The 15,624-nt window shown below is 38.8% G+C and overlaps 1 protein-coding gene across 1 annotated transcript in view; it reads right to left on the bottom strand.

The window, feature by feature from the left end:
* Positions 1-13,088: 13,088 nt before the first annotated feature.
* Positions 13,089-15,624, bottom strand: part of tusc3 (tumor suppressor candidate 3) — an 82,489-nt gene continuing 79,953 nt past the window's right edge. The window contains exons 9-10 of the mRNA XM_053338970.1: positions 15,125-15,215; positions 13,089-13,278 (exon numbers count right to left, since the gene is read on the bottom strand). Of these exons, the coding sequence (XP_053194945.1) occupies positions 13,263-13,278; positions 15,125-15,215 (107 nt within the window). The 3' untranslated portion in view covers positions 13,089-13,262. The remainder of the gene's footprint in view (positions 13,279-15,124; positions 15,216-15,624) is intronic.

The raw sequence follows: 15,624 nt of genomic DNA, 5'->3' as shown, positions 1-15,624 counted from the left end.
ACACACACACACACACACACACACACACACACACAAGATAGCAATTTCTAGCTGTCTCTTTGTCTTTGTGTGCATGCCAGTGTGTGTCTGTATTTTGTGTCTGTGTGTTTCTTTTTAATCTCACCAATGGTCAGCTTTGGGTTTGTTTGTTTGTCTGTGTATCTTTTTCTTTGTGGGTTTCATTCTGTGACTGTGTCTTAAATCTTCTCTGTGTTTGTGTTCTTACAGTAGGTGTGTGTGTGTGTGTGTGTGTGTGTGTGTGTGTGTGTGTGTGTGTGTGTGTGTGTGAAGCAGCAGAAAAGCCATGCAGCTAGATTCCTACTCATCACTGTCAAAAACAAATGACAAAGGTGATATTCAAATTACGAATATATGCAAATGAGACCCCATGTTTTACCCAAGGCTTCCTGAAACAGCTGTCACCTATGGACAACTTTCTTTTAGAGGCGTCACCAAGCAAACAAGTGCAAGTGTTCACTTCACTTCACCTAGTGTGTGTGTGTGTCTATGTGTGAGTGTGTGCGTGTGTGTGTGTGTGTAGGGAGGGGGGGCATATGCCACCCCAACCAGGAGGTTTGACTTCCTTGGCATAGAAACTATTTTTGCTCAGCATCTCTCTATAGGTGCACGACAACTGTCCCTCCACTGTCTCTGCAACTGCAGCTGTCTTGGTTACCAGGGCCTCTGAGGGTGGTTGTTAAGGAAACGTCTCCAGGGAAACCGGAGGAGGGAAACGAGAAGGAGGAGTGCAGGGTCCCTGACAGTTCAGAGATGTTCAGAGACAGAGATGTTTTCTAAAAGTGGAATAGACGAGCTGGGGAAGACACTAAAGCGGCAGATGGGACACATTGTTTCGTGCTGCTCTTTAAAGATAGTTACTGAGACGTTTGAAAAAAATATGAAATGGGTACTTAAAAAAAAAAAAAAAAGAATATCAATCAATAAATGTAAAGTCAGCAAGTGCAAGCACAGCTCTTTGTTCCTTTTTGAGCCATAAAGACACAGCAATATGTGCAGTAAATCTCATTTCATACTACTGTAAATCACATTGTTAATTAGCAGAGGCTGCTCTTCTTGACAATGTTAATACTTGTTTATGGTAATTCTGGAATGAATTATAGGACCAGAAAGATAGTTTTTTAATGTTTTGTCCCATTAAAAACAAATTTCAAACTACTACCATATTTTCCATATTTTAAAGCACACGCAGCTTTCAGATTTATTTCCTGCTATTCAGCACATACCTTAGAATTGACTTCATAATAAACTAAAGGGCACATCATGCTTGTTTGTGATTTTGTTCTTGATTGTTTTCATACTGGTATAATGTCAGATGTGTATGTAAAGCATGATCAAGGTTCCGAAACTTGAGGTGAAGTTTCCATGCTGAGTTAAGAAGGAGCGAAAGGAGTAAAATCCTACTACTAGTTTGTTTATGTAGCCAAGATGAATCTTCTGGAGGCTGGCCAATCAGAACAGGAGGGCGGGCTCATCTGTAGGCAGGTATTAAAGCTGTAAAGGACCAGTATAAGATGATTAAGGAGTTTCTTCAAATGTAAACCATGCAGAAATATTCCTGTAGAGCCCCAGAATATAAATACCTCGGTAAAATAGAGATGTGCACAATATCTTAAAACCCAATGCTATTTAAATTTTGTCGAAGTTATCTTATCATCCCGTGGTAACATAGTTAGAGGTTGAGACTGTTTTCATAAATATTACTTGTTGGATGCAAACTGCTGACCAAATTCAAATGATACTTTTTACACAATGTTAATTATTTTCTCTTCTTTTGTTGTCAGGTAACATATTAATGCAATGCTTTCTGGCCCCAAATTTGCACATTTGAAGTTTATTTTAATGTACTGTGATGAAAATGTACCAGGGCGTACCACATCTCAAGTATCTTTGAATTTTCTCATTTTTCATATTATACTGGCAGCAGTAGAAAAGAGTGATTATCATAAACAAGGAGTTACAAACCTGACCCTTTCACATTTATTCATATTCATGTATCATCTCAAATGAATTGATTATTATGGGAAATTTTCCTTATGTCTGACAGATAAATGCATTTGTAAATGATCATGCTCATTATGATTATATTGATATTCCATTCAGAGTCTCAGTCTTCCTGCGTCAGAAGCTTTTTCCTTCCTGTGCATAACAGAATTTAAATTTCAATGCAGTCAATACATCCTGTGAATAAGTTAACAAATATACAAGCATCAGCCTTCAAACATCAGCTGAACTGCAGTAATTGCATCTGTCTGGTTTTGGCTAGGGGTGAGTGAACATAATACACTGACATACATTTAACTGAATGTCTCTACTGTTTCCACCCTGTTAGTGAATCTGGCAAATGTGTGAGAAGGAGGTATTGGTGGTGGGTGACAAGAGATACAGTGTTGATATAATTAAAATCTAATTTTGAGGGTTATTACTTTTTCACCTGATTTCATCTAAATCTGGCAAGTTTTTGCGAAGGGAGAGATGAGAAAATATAGCAAGAGACAGAGAAAGAGAAAGAGAGAGAGAGGTGACAACAGAGACTGAGAGTCTCCCTGTAATAATTAAACCTCCCTTTGAAGGCTACCCTTTGAAGGGCTCTTTTCTCAACACCCAGCGACTGTGCAGCTAAAAAAGGAACTTCCCTTTAAAGTCATAACATTGATGACGATCTCAGACCCCTCCGGTCGTCGTATGAAATTTGTGCTTTGACAGTTTGTTTGTGAAAGAAAATTAGCTTGCTGCTCCCTCGCAGGACAGCCACTGACTTGTCTAATTCCCCCTTTGAAGTCATGGAGGGAGGCGTTTGTTTGTGTTGGGGGTGTGGGAGGAGGCGTCGCCGCTGTCAGCCCTCTGGGGAAAAAAAAGGATGGGTGTGTGTGTTCGGTTCTTGCCTAGGCACTTTAATCAATTTATTAATTAGCAGCAATTAGGCTATAGCTTTAATTAGGAGCTGATGGTGATTTGATGAGTTGTAATTGTTGTCTTCTTCAGTGTCCTCGGAGTAAGGGAAAAGGGGATGTGGAGAGAGAGAGATTGAGAGACAGGTGAGAAACTGAGTGAGGTAGAGGAGGTGTAAAGACTTGAAATGGCTGTGTATTACATGCATTACATATTGCTGTGCTACAAGTACATTTCACAGAGAATTAATGAACAGTTTGAAGGCGAACTCTCCTGCACTAGCTGGTGGTATCACTGTGGCTGTGTGTGTGTGTGTGTGTGTGTGTGTGTGTGTGAGACAGGACACCTCCTTGAGATATTTGAGCAAACTTGAGGCTGACAAGGCCATCACTGTAGCATGTAATTACAGTTGGCATGGCACACTGTTTATGGGAATATAAGTTAGGTGTCTGCATGTGTGTGTATGTACTTGTATTTTAGTGTATATGTGTGTTACAAAGTGCAATTACAGATTTAAAGCCAGGAGTTCAAAAAAAAGAGAAGAACAAAAAAAAAAAGATCCTGACTATCCCTCTACAAGTGTAAGATCACTTTTAAAATGAATCATGTTAAACGAGGAAATGTGTAGAGACATCCTGTTTAAACACAATACAATTAAAAACTGGTAAAGTTATATTTAGAGGACATGAAGGGGTTGGTTGGCTTGTGTAACTATCTTGTTTTTCCTCTAACTTTTTCCCTGTGCCTTGAACACCTACACCAATTATACATCCACACTACTCTCCTGCTCTGTTAGAGTGATATAAGTGTGCTTTATATACAGTAGGTCTTAGGGCATTGGTTGCAATGGAGACACTGTTGTGGTGTTACAGGATAGAGGGTCTCAATTGACAGCAGCTCTTCAGATCTTTGCCAGGAAAAACTATCAGACTTATTGAGGAAGTTGACTGTTGATTGATGGGTTCAGGATGTTGTCTTGGTGAGGACTAAATCTGCTGCACTGGGTACAGTATGGATGAGAGAGGACCTTGTTCACATATCCTATGTTCTATATGATATGGCCTTCTTCTAAACACATATTTTATTCAGGGTAGGAACAGAAAATGCATACCAATAGTACAAATTATTAAAAGCCCTGTAGTCATTCATGCTATAGAAAGGCCATGCACGTCTGCTAACTACCAGACATGATTTTTTTGTATTATTCGCAGCAAACTTAGGCAGTCATTAAGGTGGCACAATTAAGAATGTAATTCTCAACCACTGCACCACTCTATCACTCAAGTACTCGCCCTGCTTTCAGAGACAGGCTGAATTTATGGCTTATTAATAGTCAACTGTGCACATTAGACTGGTGCAGCAGTTCTCTTCTTGGTTCCATCTTGTTGACTATCTGGTTTGTTTTGACTATCTCCCTGATTCCGTTTGTAAAAAACTCAATGTATTTGCAAAGTTTTCATACCTTTGATTTTGTAAATTGTCAATTTATTCTATGTTTAAACATTGAAGCAAAGATAACAGAGGGTTTACAGTTTTCAAGTCTACAGTTGATTTATAGTATTTTTGTTGTTGTTAACAGATCCCATTAAAAATCCAAAATCACTTAATTGATCCTACCAACAAGTACCAATAGGCCTCACTACTATAAGTGACCTGCTCTCTCTCTCTCTCTCTCTCTCTCTCTCTCTCTCTCTCTCTCTCTTTTAAATGACTGTAGTCCCTGTAGTTTATTTTGAGTCAATCCCACATACTGTGAATGGGCATTCTACTGTAAATACTTACCAACGCATATTAATCCGCAGTTGAAAATAGTCCCCAACACATGTATTGTTTATCCCTCTTAGCACAATACTGTGTCAAGCTGTTGCTGGAAATTATTGAAGCTCTTTTATAAATGAAACTATTATTTGTGACTTGTTTTTAAAGAAATAAGTCTTTGTTAAAAGCAAATGAGCTTGAGAAGTCAGAAAGTATTGAGAGATGGCCTGACACATTGTTGCTGGTCATCTTTTAATGGGATTTGTTGACAATAAACCTCACTCCTACTGTACATGAATGTTTGGCAGATGCTAGGAATAATTCAGTTTGATTAATGTAATTTTTCAGCAGCAAATAGCCATTTGAGACGTGTACATTTGAGAATGATCATAAAAAGGAGAACATTTTGTGGGAATTAGAGCTAATGAAAGTCACAAAATACTGTATATATCTCCCCTTCACTACAATTCACTTACACACACATACGCTCACCAACTTGCAGACTCTCTCTAAAGATCTCCTTCTGTACAGTTTGTGATTATCAATTTTTAATCAGGAAAGTAGATCTAAGCTGAATATTCTCCTCAAAATGGGTTTGCCTGCAAATAGAAGTGGTAATATCATATGGTGTGGATGGTACTTCTGAATCTCTCAACTCACAAGTTGTCACGCCACAGTGTTATCCAGTGTTATCTGCAAACACATCATTTTATTTATACTTTTCTTCTTTCAATAACAGACTCTGCTTTTCAATTCTGTCTCTTCTATCTATCTCTCTCTCTCTCTTTCTCTGTCATGCACACACACACACACGCATACACACTCAGGTAATGCTGCAGTGATTGCTGTAAGTCTCAGTGATTATGTTTCAGGGCAGATACAGGCTTATCCACATCCCGAATCTGGTAGGAATGGTGATGGCAGCATCAGCATCAGCAGAGGGTGCAAGGTGCAGTGGAATCAAGGCAATACTTTACTGAATTATCCTCCCCGCAATAAGTTTCCTCAAGTATCTTTTCTCATCAGTGGAATGATTACTGTAGGAAGTTGTAGAGGGTTTTCAGGCCACTCGAAGATGTTTCGGAGAATGAGTCAAATGAAGATAAATGAATACTCACACACAGTGGTGATTTGATGTTGTGCATAGCGCATGACCACGCTTACATGAGTTCATGTAAAGCCTCACATACTTGAGACAAACACAGCTGTTACTGCTCATGAGGAATTAGAACTAGATTCATTCTGCAAGCCAGAAACCTGAATCACTAAGCTTTGTTACTTGATAACATTTTTAGATTACGGCTCACAAAACACAATATATTTATTTGTACATATCAATAAAATGCTTACTGGTTAACTCTGAAGAAGAAGACAAGAAGCAAGAGAATTAGCAACTTTTGTTTGTTTTTTTATGACATTTTTTTTCTTTATCCAAACAGCTGAGAGACAGAGATGTAAATTCTCTTCAACTCAATGCATCAACTTGACTGTTTCCTCTAAAATTACACAAGCACACACACCAAATTACATAACCAATTAAAAAAAACATGCATATACTCAAGACACATGTGCACACACACACGCAAAGATACAAGGACAAATGTACACTCACACACACACACAAACACAGACACTGATGCAACATAACAGCAACAACTGAAGCAGTGCTCTGATGATAATTACTGTAGCTGTGGTGTGGATGCCTGAAAGAAAGTGTTTGTGGACTGCAGATGAGAGAAGAGGCTGGTCCACAGTGAAGTGGCATCATGCCCTGAACAGACACACAGCCCAAGAGCTTCTGCAGAGTTTGTCATGGCGCAGCAGGATGCCCACACAGAGTTGAGATAAGACCGGAACATCAGACACTGAGGCCGAGTCAGGCCAGATAGCAGGACCAGAAAAAGCAGCAAAACTACCCTATATGCAGGTAAGGTAGCTGCGTTGGGGCTTGTAACAGTTTGAGGCCCACACACAAAGGCCCCTCTTTATCTCACCACTATTAGAAGATCTCGAGCATCTCAAGCACTGAGTCTACACAGCCAATAAATATACGTGATGGCATTCATTCACCAAATAAATAACAATATAATAATATAAAACAGTTAAACATATACAAGCACTGGTGATTTTATGTTTAAAACGTGCAGTGTGCCTGTGTAGAATTCTGGCCTATGGTTATTATGGACATGCATACTAATATACTAAAAGCACTAGTTGTTCTACTGAGCAAGAGCTGAGTAAGACAACTTATAAGGTCACGGATTATGTGTTCATAATCAGTGACACCTCTTCTGGTGCTAGTCTATCACAATCTTGGCCGTGCTATTACATCTTCACTTCAGTCCAGTGGTCAGTTTTCTTTGTAATCATTTCATTTAGCTGTCAACTGTGCAGCGCATTCCATCATTGCTCATCATTATAAAGCTGCATGCTTTCTCTTCTTCTTAAGTTATGTTACATCTGATAGTGATGGCTAGGCCTGCATTGACTATCTTGCATTGTGGCCCTGTGTTGACTTGTTATACCAGAGACCAGAAACAATGTCTCTGAATTTATTTAAAATCTATTATAATATATCAAGTTGGATGAAAACTGAAAAGCACATTAAAACTGTAAAAGGACTTTTCACAGCTCAAACAACCTCACTGAACAGCAGTTCATGAATAATAGTAGTAAGGTGCTCTGAGTAAGTTAAGCTTTACAGTACTTCAAAGTCAAGGTCACAACATTCCCAATGCATGCACACACACACACACACACATACATACACACACACACACACAGACATATACTACCATGTACAGCCATGGTTTCCAACTGAAATTGGTTCCCTCAAAGACAGAAAGACATCACACACACATGCCTGCATGCGCGTGCATACACACATACATATACACACACACACATACATATATATACACACACACACACACACACACACACACACACAGGCACGTATACACTGCAAATGTTACAGTGAAAAAACAGTGAATAAGTGCTGTGACAGTGCAAAGCAGCCTCAGCAGGGGCACTAGTTCAAAGTATTAAACTAAAAAAAAAGCCCAAGAGTACAAACAAAAAATGGAGTAGAGAGAAAATTCCAATAAACAGCAAAAGATGAAGAATTCCACAAGCTCATCTCTTGATTTTTTTTTATTAGGAGATAGCAAAAAGTGTTATTGGCTGTGTGCAATCTAAACTGTAAACACGCAGCTCTTTAACAGGATTTCAGGAACGAGAAAGATGTTCCTGGAAGTTGAAGTTGTCTCTGAATTGCTATCAGTAAAATATGTCCACTATGACCCCCACAAATGCCAAACCTGCTGTCACTATCTAAATGCCAATAGCATTTCTTTGATTTTGTCTCTTCAGATGAAGCACAATGAACACAAGCAAGTACAAAAGAACAATAACAACTAGTCAGACCGTCCTGATGTATTCTTGAAAGGTTTATTTTCCTGTGAATGTGCTCCTCTGTTGTTTGGAAAGCCTATTTATTTTTATTTAACCTAGCTGATTTCATTTTCGATGAGCTGAATGGATGCAAACTGTAGCGACTCATGCTGAGGAACAAATAATGCCTTTGAATTGTACAACACACCTCTATTAAATTAGATTAGTAAATGTTCTGTAGTCATAGGGGCAGAGGCCTATCCCAGCATGCATTGTACTGAAAGCACTCTGAATAGGGTGCTAGTACATTACAGTGTAATAAACAAAGGTGACAATGTTGTAACTTTAGGTCATTAAGCAAAGGCGGAGCCCTCTACTGGACTCTATGGTTAATACTCTCCTCCAATCACCCACACACAATTGCCCAATGAAATTTGTATGTACGTAGCCAGCCAGTCAGGACACTGATTATATGTCTCTCATGCAGTATAAAAGGAGCAGCTTCCATCATCTATTGTAACGGTCTTCTGACTGGACTCCCACAAAAAAGCATTAAACAGCTGCAGCTCATTCAGAATGCTGCAGCTCGAGTTTTAACCAGAACAAAGAGATCAGAGCACATTACTCCAGTTCTCAAGTCTTTACACTGGCTCCCAGTCAGCTATAGAATAGACTTTAAAGTTCTGCTACTGGTCTACAAATCACTGAATGGTTTAGGTCCAGAATACATAAATGACATGTTAGTAGAATATAAACCCAGTAGAGCTCTGAGATCTACTGACTCAGGTCAGATAGTTGAGCCCAGAGTTCAAACTAAACATGGTGAAGCAGCTTTTAGCTGTTATGCTGCACACAACTGGAACAAACTACTAGCAGAACTGAAATAAGCCCCAACAGTGAACACTTTTAAATCCAGGTTAAAAACACTTCTCTTCTCCTGAGCTTATGAATGAGCTCTTTTAAAGCACTTTATATGTTAATCTTTCATTTGCACTCTATGCCCTTTTAATGATTTTAAAGCAAATCATTATTAATGCTCTATTCTAGCATTTTATTTCTCTCTTTCTATTTTTCTGTACTTTGTTTTTATTATTAGTGTGTGTGTGTGTGTGTGTGTGTGTAGGTAATTTGTTTCTCAAATTACATGTTTTTCTGTTTTATGTAAAGCACATTGAGTTGCCATTGTGTATGAAATGCGCTATATAAATAAAACTGCCTTGCCTTGCCTTGCCTTGCCTAATATCATCCACATGCATAAAAATACAACATTCTTTCCCCTCTGTTGCCTTGGCCAACACCTTGCAACCTCAGGAGTTGCCCAGCTCCTTCTGCCTCTTCTGCTGCCAAAGACCAATCAAGACAAGAACACCTACTATGAATAGAAAAGGGCACAAGCCCTGAGCTATCCCTCCAGGCTCACAATTTCCTAGCCCTAGCTGAGCTCCCATTCCAAAACCATTTCAGTGGATTGTATTGGAGCTGCTAGGTCCATAGACAAAGGGCTCCTCTTGTGCTTATAGAACTAGGGTTACAATATTCTGACCTTTGTTCTCACACAGGCTCTGCCCTCTATTGGATTCTATGGGTGCAGTAAGTGCACCCATAGAATCCAGCTCAATGAATGTTTGCCACGTTGCCACATGTCACCGATTGCCTCACTCTCTCCTCATAGCACACAAACAGCTATTTGACCTGCACTCACATGGGGAACGTTCACCAAGCGCAGGATGGCAAACTACCATTGCAGACAATGCATGTGCAGGAGAACAGTGGAATGACTGGATGGCCCACCACAATGAGCCCTAACTCCTACATGACAGTCAGTGCTGTCACTGTTGCTCCCCATTGCTGACTGAGTACTGCCTCCTTCAGGGCCATCCATCTGGATTCTTACAGATCAGCCAACAGACTGACCAAGTTGAGCACAACTCACATATGTGTAAAATGTATCCGCAGAATTCTTCATGTGAAGATTCTGTTTGTCCCATACTTCACTACCATACAGCTCAATGGGGATAATGAAAATTAAACATTTTAATTGTCATATTTTAATTGGAATTAAGAAATTTAAAAAGAATCTCTTCATTGCATTTAGAACTCCTTTCTTTCAATGCATTCAATGCCATGCTGAAACTCCTTGATGCTGTTATGGTTATACCAAGGTAGGATAACTCATAATATGCTCAATTATATGATTATTTGTAGTAAACTGGTGTTTGTTCTCCTGATATCTGGGGCATTTTTGAAAAATCACAACATTGGTTATCTTCATACTAACTGTCAGGACCCAGTTGTGGCAGTATTTTGCTAGTATGTCCAGCTGTAGTCTGTGTTCAGAAGGAAACAGAAGAGCAATGTCATCAACTTCACCTCTCAGAGGAGCAACAAATTGATCCAACTGAACAGCAAGTTCATTCTTATGCACATTCAATAAAGTTGGACTTAAATTGCAACCCTGACAAACACCTCTTCTCTGGGTGAAGAATTCAGTTTCTTTGTCTCCTATTTCAACAGCACACCTATTTTCAAAATGATTGATTTAACCAGATCAAACATTTTGCCCCCATCCCACAATGTAGAAATGTATTAGAGCCTTCCATGCCAAATAGAGCTGAACACTTTCTTGAAATAAATAAAACAAGTGAATATCTTACCATTTTTTTGTTTGGTGCACATGTTGATCAATCAAAGTGTGAAGGGTATATTCAAGGTCAGTAATGCAGTGTTTCAGGAGGGAGCCAATTTCATCCTTCTCCTCATTTGAACGGAGAATTTAAATAACACATTTATTTGGTTGCTGTTTGACAGTGAATTCACTGGTTTTTAAGTTGTCCATGGCAGCGATTGCATACTATACTACACTTGACACAAGAGCTAAGGGGTATGTGAATCTCCTGAAAGAGTCCCCTCTGAACCTAAAGCTACCTATAATCAGGTCTAAGGCCCAACAGAGATGCACTACCTCCCTGCCACTTTGATTTATTGCAAAGTTAAGGTTGTTCTGACAGTTGATAGTTGGTGTAGTAAAAAGGGGAAATTGACCAATCACATGGTTGTTCACTTTCTTTAGGTCCATTCAGATCCCTGGTTAGAAGCACAGTTCCCTTGGCCTGGAAATAGGCGATTTCTGAATCGAGTTTTAAAATTGTCTTCATCATATATGGAAAATCTATTGGGAGTAGACAGTATGAATAGTACATAAATAAATAGCACCTTAGCCAAATGTGTTATTTACTGGTGAGATCTTATGGCAAAGATCTCCTTTATACCGCACTAAGTCCCCATTGACATGCCCTTAAATGTTTTTTTATTTTTTATTTTATGACTTCACTATATCCAGGACAGTGAGTGAATGGATCATTTTGATACCATGTTTCTGTCAACACTATTACATCAACGTCTTTGATAGAGTTCATGAATACAGGGTTTCCACTCTTTAGCTCAAAGGCTCAAGGTTCTCCCTGCAACTGAAAGATGATCAATCTATGAGAGTGGATGTGTTTCTACACAAGTCATGGCCAAGGAAGCACTTTTATGCCTTCTTCCTCTTCGTCTCATTCCTCCTCTGTTGTAGAGAGTGAGTCAAGAGTGGTGGTCGGTCATCCTGATAGCCCCAGAACACTGTTTGGCGCCATGATATGCAGAGATGACCCAGATGATAGTGGCCCAGCCCTGGTCCATCCATCAAGTTTGGCTCCTGACAGGCTGATGTGGGCTGGACTGTCTACACAAATAGTGCAGACCATCCAGGCTGTGAGAGTTGGTTCCACCATTGCTTGCTATAAGCAAAGTAGTTAAGATTCCTATGCTGGTGCAGGGAAAGGAGTCGTGCACTTGGAAAGTTTGTCTCATGCAAAGCATATGTAGCAATGTTTTCCTTGTGTCCTGAGTACTGGCAACAGACCTGTCTTCACACAACCTCAAAGGAATTTTTTTTTATATAGGCTTAGCAGATAATGCACAGCAATGCGTGTCCTGGTGGGAACTACTGCTGATGAGGCACTAATGAATGATTCTTATGAGCCAGGTGGAGCCCTCTATGGACCCTGCCGTTCCTACACATCCACTGAAGTGTGAGTCACATGTCATCGGAAGGTGTGCCCGATTGGCCAGCTATGCATATGCAAATTTCAGTGGGCAATTATGTGCCAGCGATTGTAGAGGGCTGAGCTTTTGCTTACATAACTAGGGTTACAATATTGTAACCTTTATTATTCTAATTACACTGCCTCCTTGCAGTAAACAGGATTTATCCATTCAAAGTAACTTTTGACTTACTTCCACTGTGTTCTTGTTCTGGCGAGATCAAGTACACAATTCAACAAGTCAATAGCAAACTGAATCAAAAGATTTCTAGTAAGTTCAGTAGATTGCAGTTCCTGACTACATAAGGGATGGAAAACTTCATGTTCTATACAATGAAATGGTCAACACAATGACCATTTCTAAATTCTATACAGCCTTTAGCTTATACACACACACAATGATTCACTTTTCCCTAGGCCTGAAACAAAAATAGAAAAAAATAAGAATTCTGAGAGGGAATAGTTTTATTACATTTGTGAAAAATGGTCTATCTGTTGCACCATTCCTGTTCCTGTTCCTGCCCACGCAGAGCAGCTTACATAAACAGTTTCAATGCTCCAACCCACTCAGTGTTTTTGTGGGCAGTCCACAAGTGAAAGAATTAGAAATGTATATATTCTCTAAATGACCCATGCTTCTCACATTTAGAAAGAAGTTACACCACTTGAAACTAGTCTTCTGTGAGCTTATGTTCATGTGATACTATTTTGCATCAATGATTTGAATCAGGTTTGGTGCCAATGCAAAAAGTGCCCTGTTGAGGATGGTGGAGGACCTGTTGTCATTGTCCTTCCTACATAAAAATTCATAAATGCCTCTAGCTTAGCACTGTCACAAGTCATCATATCTGTCTTTGAGAATATTCAACCACTGAAAGGAACCATAACAAAAATACAGACACACACACACACACACATGCCAAACAAATTTATTTTTCAGGGCAAGAAGGAATAATTTACTTTCTATTCTGCTTACAGAGTTGATGATAGCAGTTGATAAAAAAAGAACATACAAATAAAAAGAAACCACACACTGCTTCCTCCTCTTCAAGTATCTTCTCTTGTTCTCACACCTACCACCTCTTCGTCTTGACTTTGACCTTTTCTTCTCCTTTTTTACTTAATAAGAAAGCTGAGAGACAGAGAAAGATAAAAAGAGAGTAGGACAAGGACAGAGAGATACAACATGTTGATCATATTCTTGTTAGAAAATGCTTACAAACAGCAATAGAAACTGAGGATTTGATAGTAGACTTAACTCTAAAAATGCAAATCAAAATAGATAACATGCACTTGAGATTTTAAAGGAATTTAAAATGGCTCATCTTACAATATCGAGCAGTACTGTGTAATATCTAATTCACATCTACAATAAAATGATCATGCCCGTTTTGTGTGACTGGCTGCTTTAACATTGCACAGTTTGCATGATTAATGCAGAACAGATCAAATTTCTACTTTATAGAACATTTTAAAATGTAATCTATACAAGTACTTCCTCTCAGGCTGTTTTTTCGTTTCAGGAACCAGCCACAACTTTACTGAATCTAAAAAAAATAAATACAAATTTACATTTCACATTAATATTTCTGAGATATTTTTAAAAAGTTTAATTGATTAATGAGCACCAACACATTAGCTCTGTTAAAGCATTCCCACCTCAGATACTTTGTTTCATGGTAATGCTTTATTTTACGGGTCCATCATTTTTGAATAATTTGCTCATAATTTCCAAGTTTCTTGGAAAGAAATCTGTAATGCTGCACATATTATAAGGTGTAGGATAATGAACCCAGTAACAGCAGAAAATTTAAGGAATTTTCTGATGCCTTGCTTTGTGGAAAGTTCATCTCATCATCAGCCCTTCATCACCATGGAAACAGTAGGAAAACCAACTGCCATGAATTGATATATGCTATCCAAAAATATATATTTATTGGCCTGACATAAAGTTAATTGTCCTTCACTGTGCATTGTAATTTTTTCTCTTCAGAGTGAAGAGTTATAGCTATATAACTGACAGTTTAATTAGTAAACTAAGAATCAGCAATTTTCAAATAAAGTATTTTAGTTAGTGTACAGCAGGTCAGCAGAAACATGCAAAAATGTGAAACTTGACTACAATTCAACATGATTGAACGAATAAAGTTTCAAATAAATTTTGTTCTCCCAGTTTTGTAATTTGGCATTTACAAACCTGTAGTAATAAAACATTACAAGTATCATACGACAACTAACCTTCCATTAATGCATTGAAGTCACTAGACAACAATCACTGGACTTTAAACCCCTCCACTGAGCTGGCACATTGCAATTTGGTCTTAATTTCAAGCTATAGGTCACAACAGGGTTCAAGCCCCCATGACAGTAAATTTTCAGTCTTGGTGAAGTGCCCTCAACATCCTGAATCCCTTCCAGCTCCAGAGGTAAGTTTCTGTTAAGTCTTTTTTATGTAGTGGCGACCTTTAGCTCAAAGTGGGAGGAAATTGCTGCTGTTCTGGACCACTAAGCTGGAGGGTTTTACTGTTCAAACTCATTCACTGACTGACGACTTTCAGAAAACATCCATGACACATTTGTGGCTCCTAACATTCAGGGTAAAGAGGAAAAATGCGTGAATATATATTGACTATACAAGAAAATGTCAGAGACATTTTAAGTCAAACTTAAAATCTTTGTTGAAGGTTATGCACAGGATGAGCCTTCTTGAGAAACAGCCTTGGCTCTGTGTTGGTTTCAGAGGGGGTGTTACTGATCGAGAAGCTGTCTTAAGATCAAATGAATAATAGAAATGGATGGATCCTGTTTTGGCCTGGATTATTTCCACAGTGTCTGCAATAACTGCAGTGATTTTATGTCAACTTCAGTGATTTTGAGATTCTTCATGTGCTTGCATTATGTTTGAATACTTGTTGACTAAGCTGGATGAAACTTCCTCGAGCATCTGTACAGTGGTACTGTATGGTTACTATAGTTACCTGTATGGGTATCCATGATACTTGGACCTGAAAATGGAGAGCAGGAAGCTGAAGAAGAACACCACCAGGCCAAGGCCAACCAGGCAGATGACTGCAAAGAGACACACACATTGCCATGTTAACTATACATATAGTATCAGAAAGTAAAGAAAATCAATACATGAATACTCTACAACTGAGCTCACAACTACACCAAGGAGTTAAATGCATTAGAATGAATGTATGTTTTTTGCAGGTCCTGTAGACGCCCAGATATATGAATAGTAATTATTAGACAATGGCCTGTGAGAATATTTGATTTCTGGCTGAAGGCATTCATTTAAATCATTTCACGCACATTATAAAGTCTGATGCAACTCACTGTTTGATCTGTGTTCAAATTGACTGTGCTTTCAGGGTTTAGACATGGTGTAACATACCACATCCTCTTCTTTTTAAGGTTGGTGGTTCACACATACATGTAAGGTAAACACACACACAGGCCTACATACACACACCCG

The sequence above is a fragment of the Scomber japonicus genome, chromosome 2 (assembly GCF_027409825.1).
Source record: "Scomber japonicus isolate fScoJap1 chromosome 2, fScoJap1.pri, whole genome shotgun sequence".
Lineage (NCBI taxonomy): Eukaryota > Metazoa > Chordata > Actinopteri > Scombriformes > Scombridae > Scomber > Scomber japonicus.
This window is presented reverse-complemented; position numbering and strand designations above follow the sequence as displayed.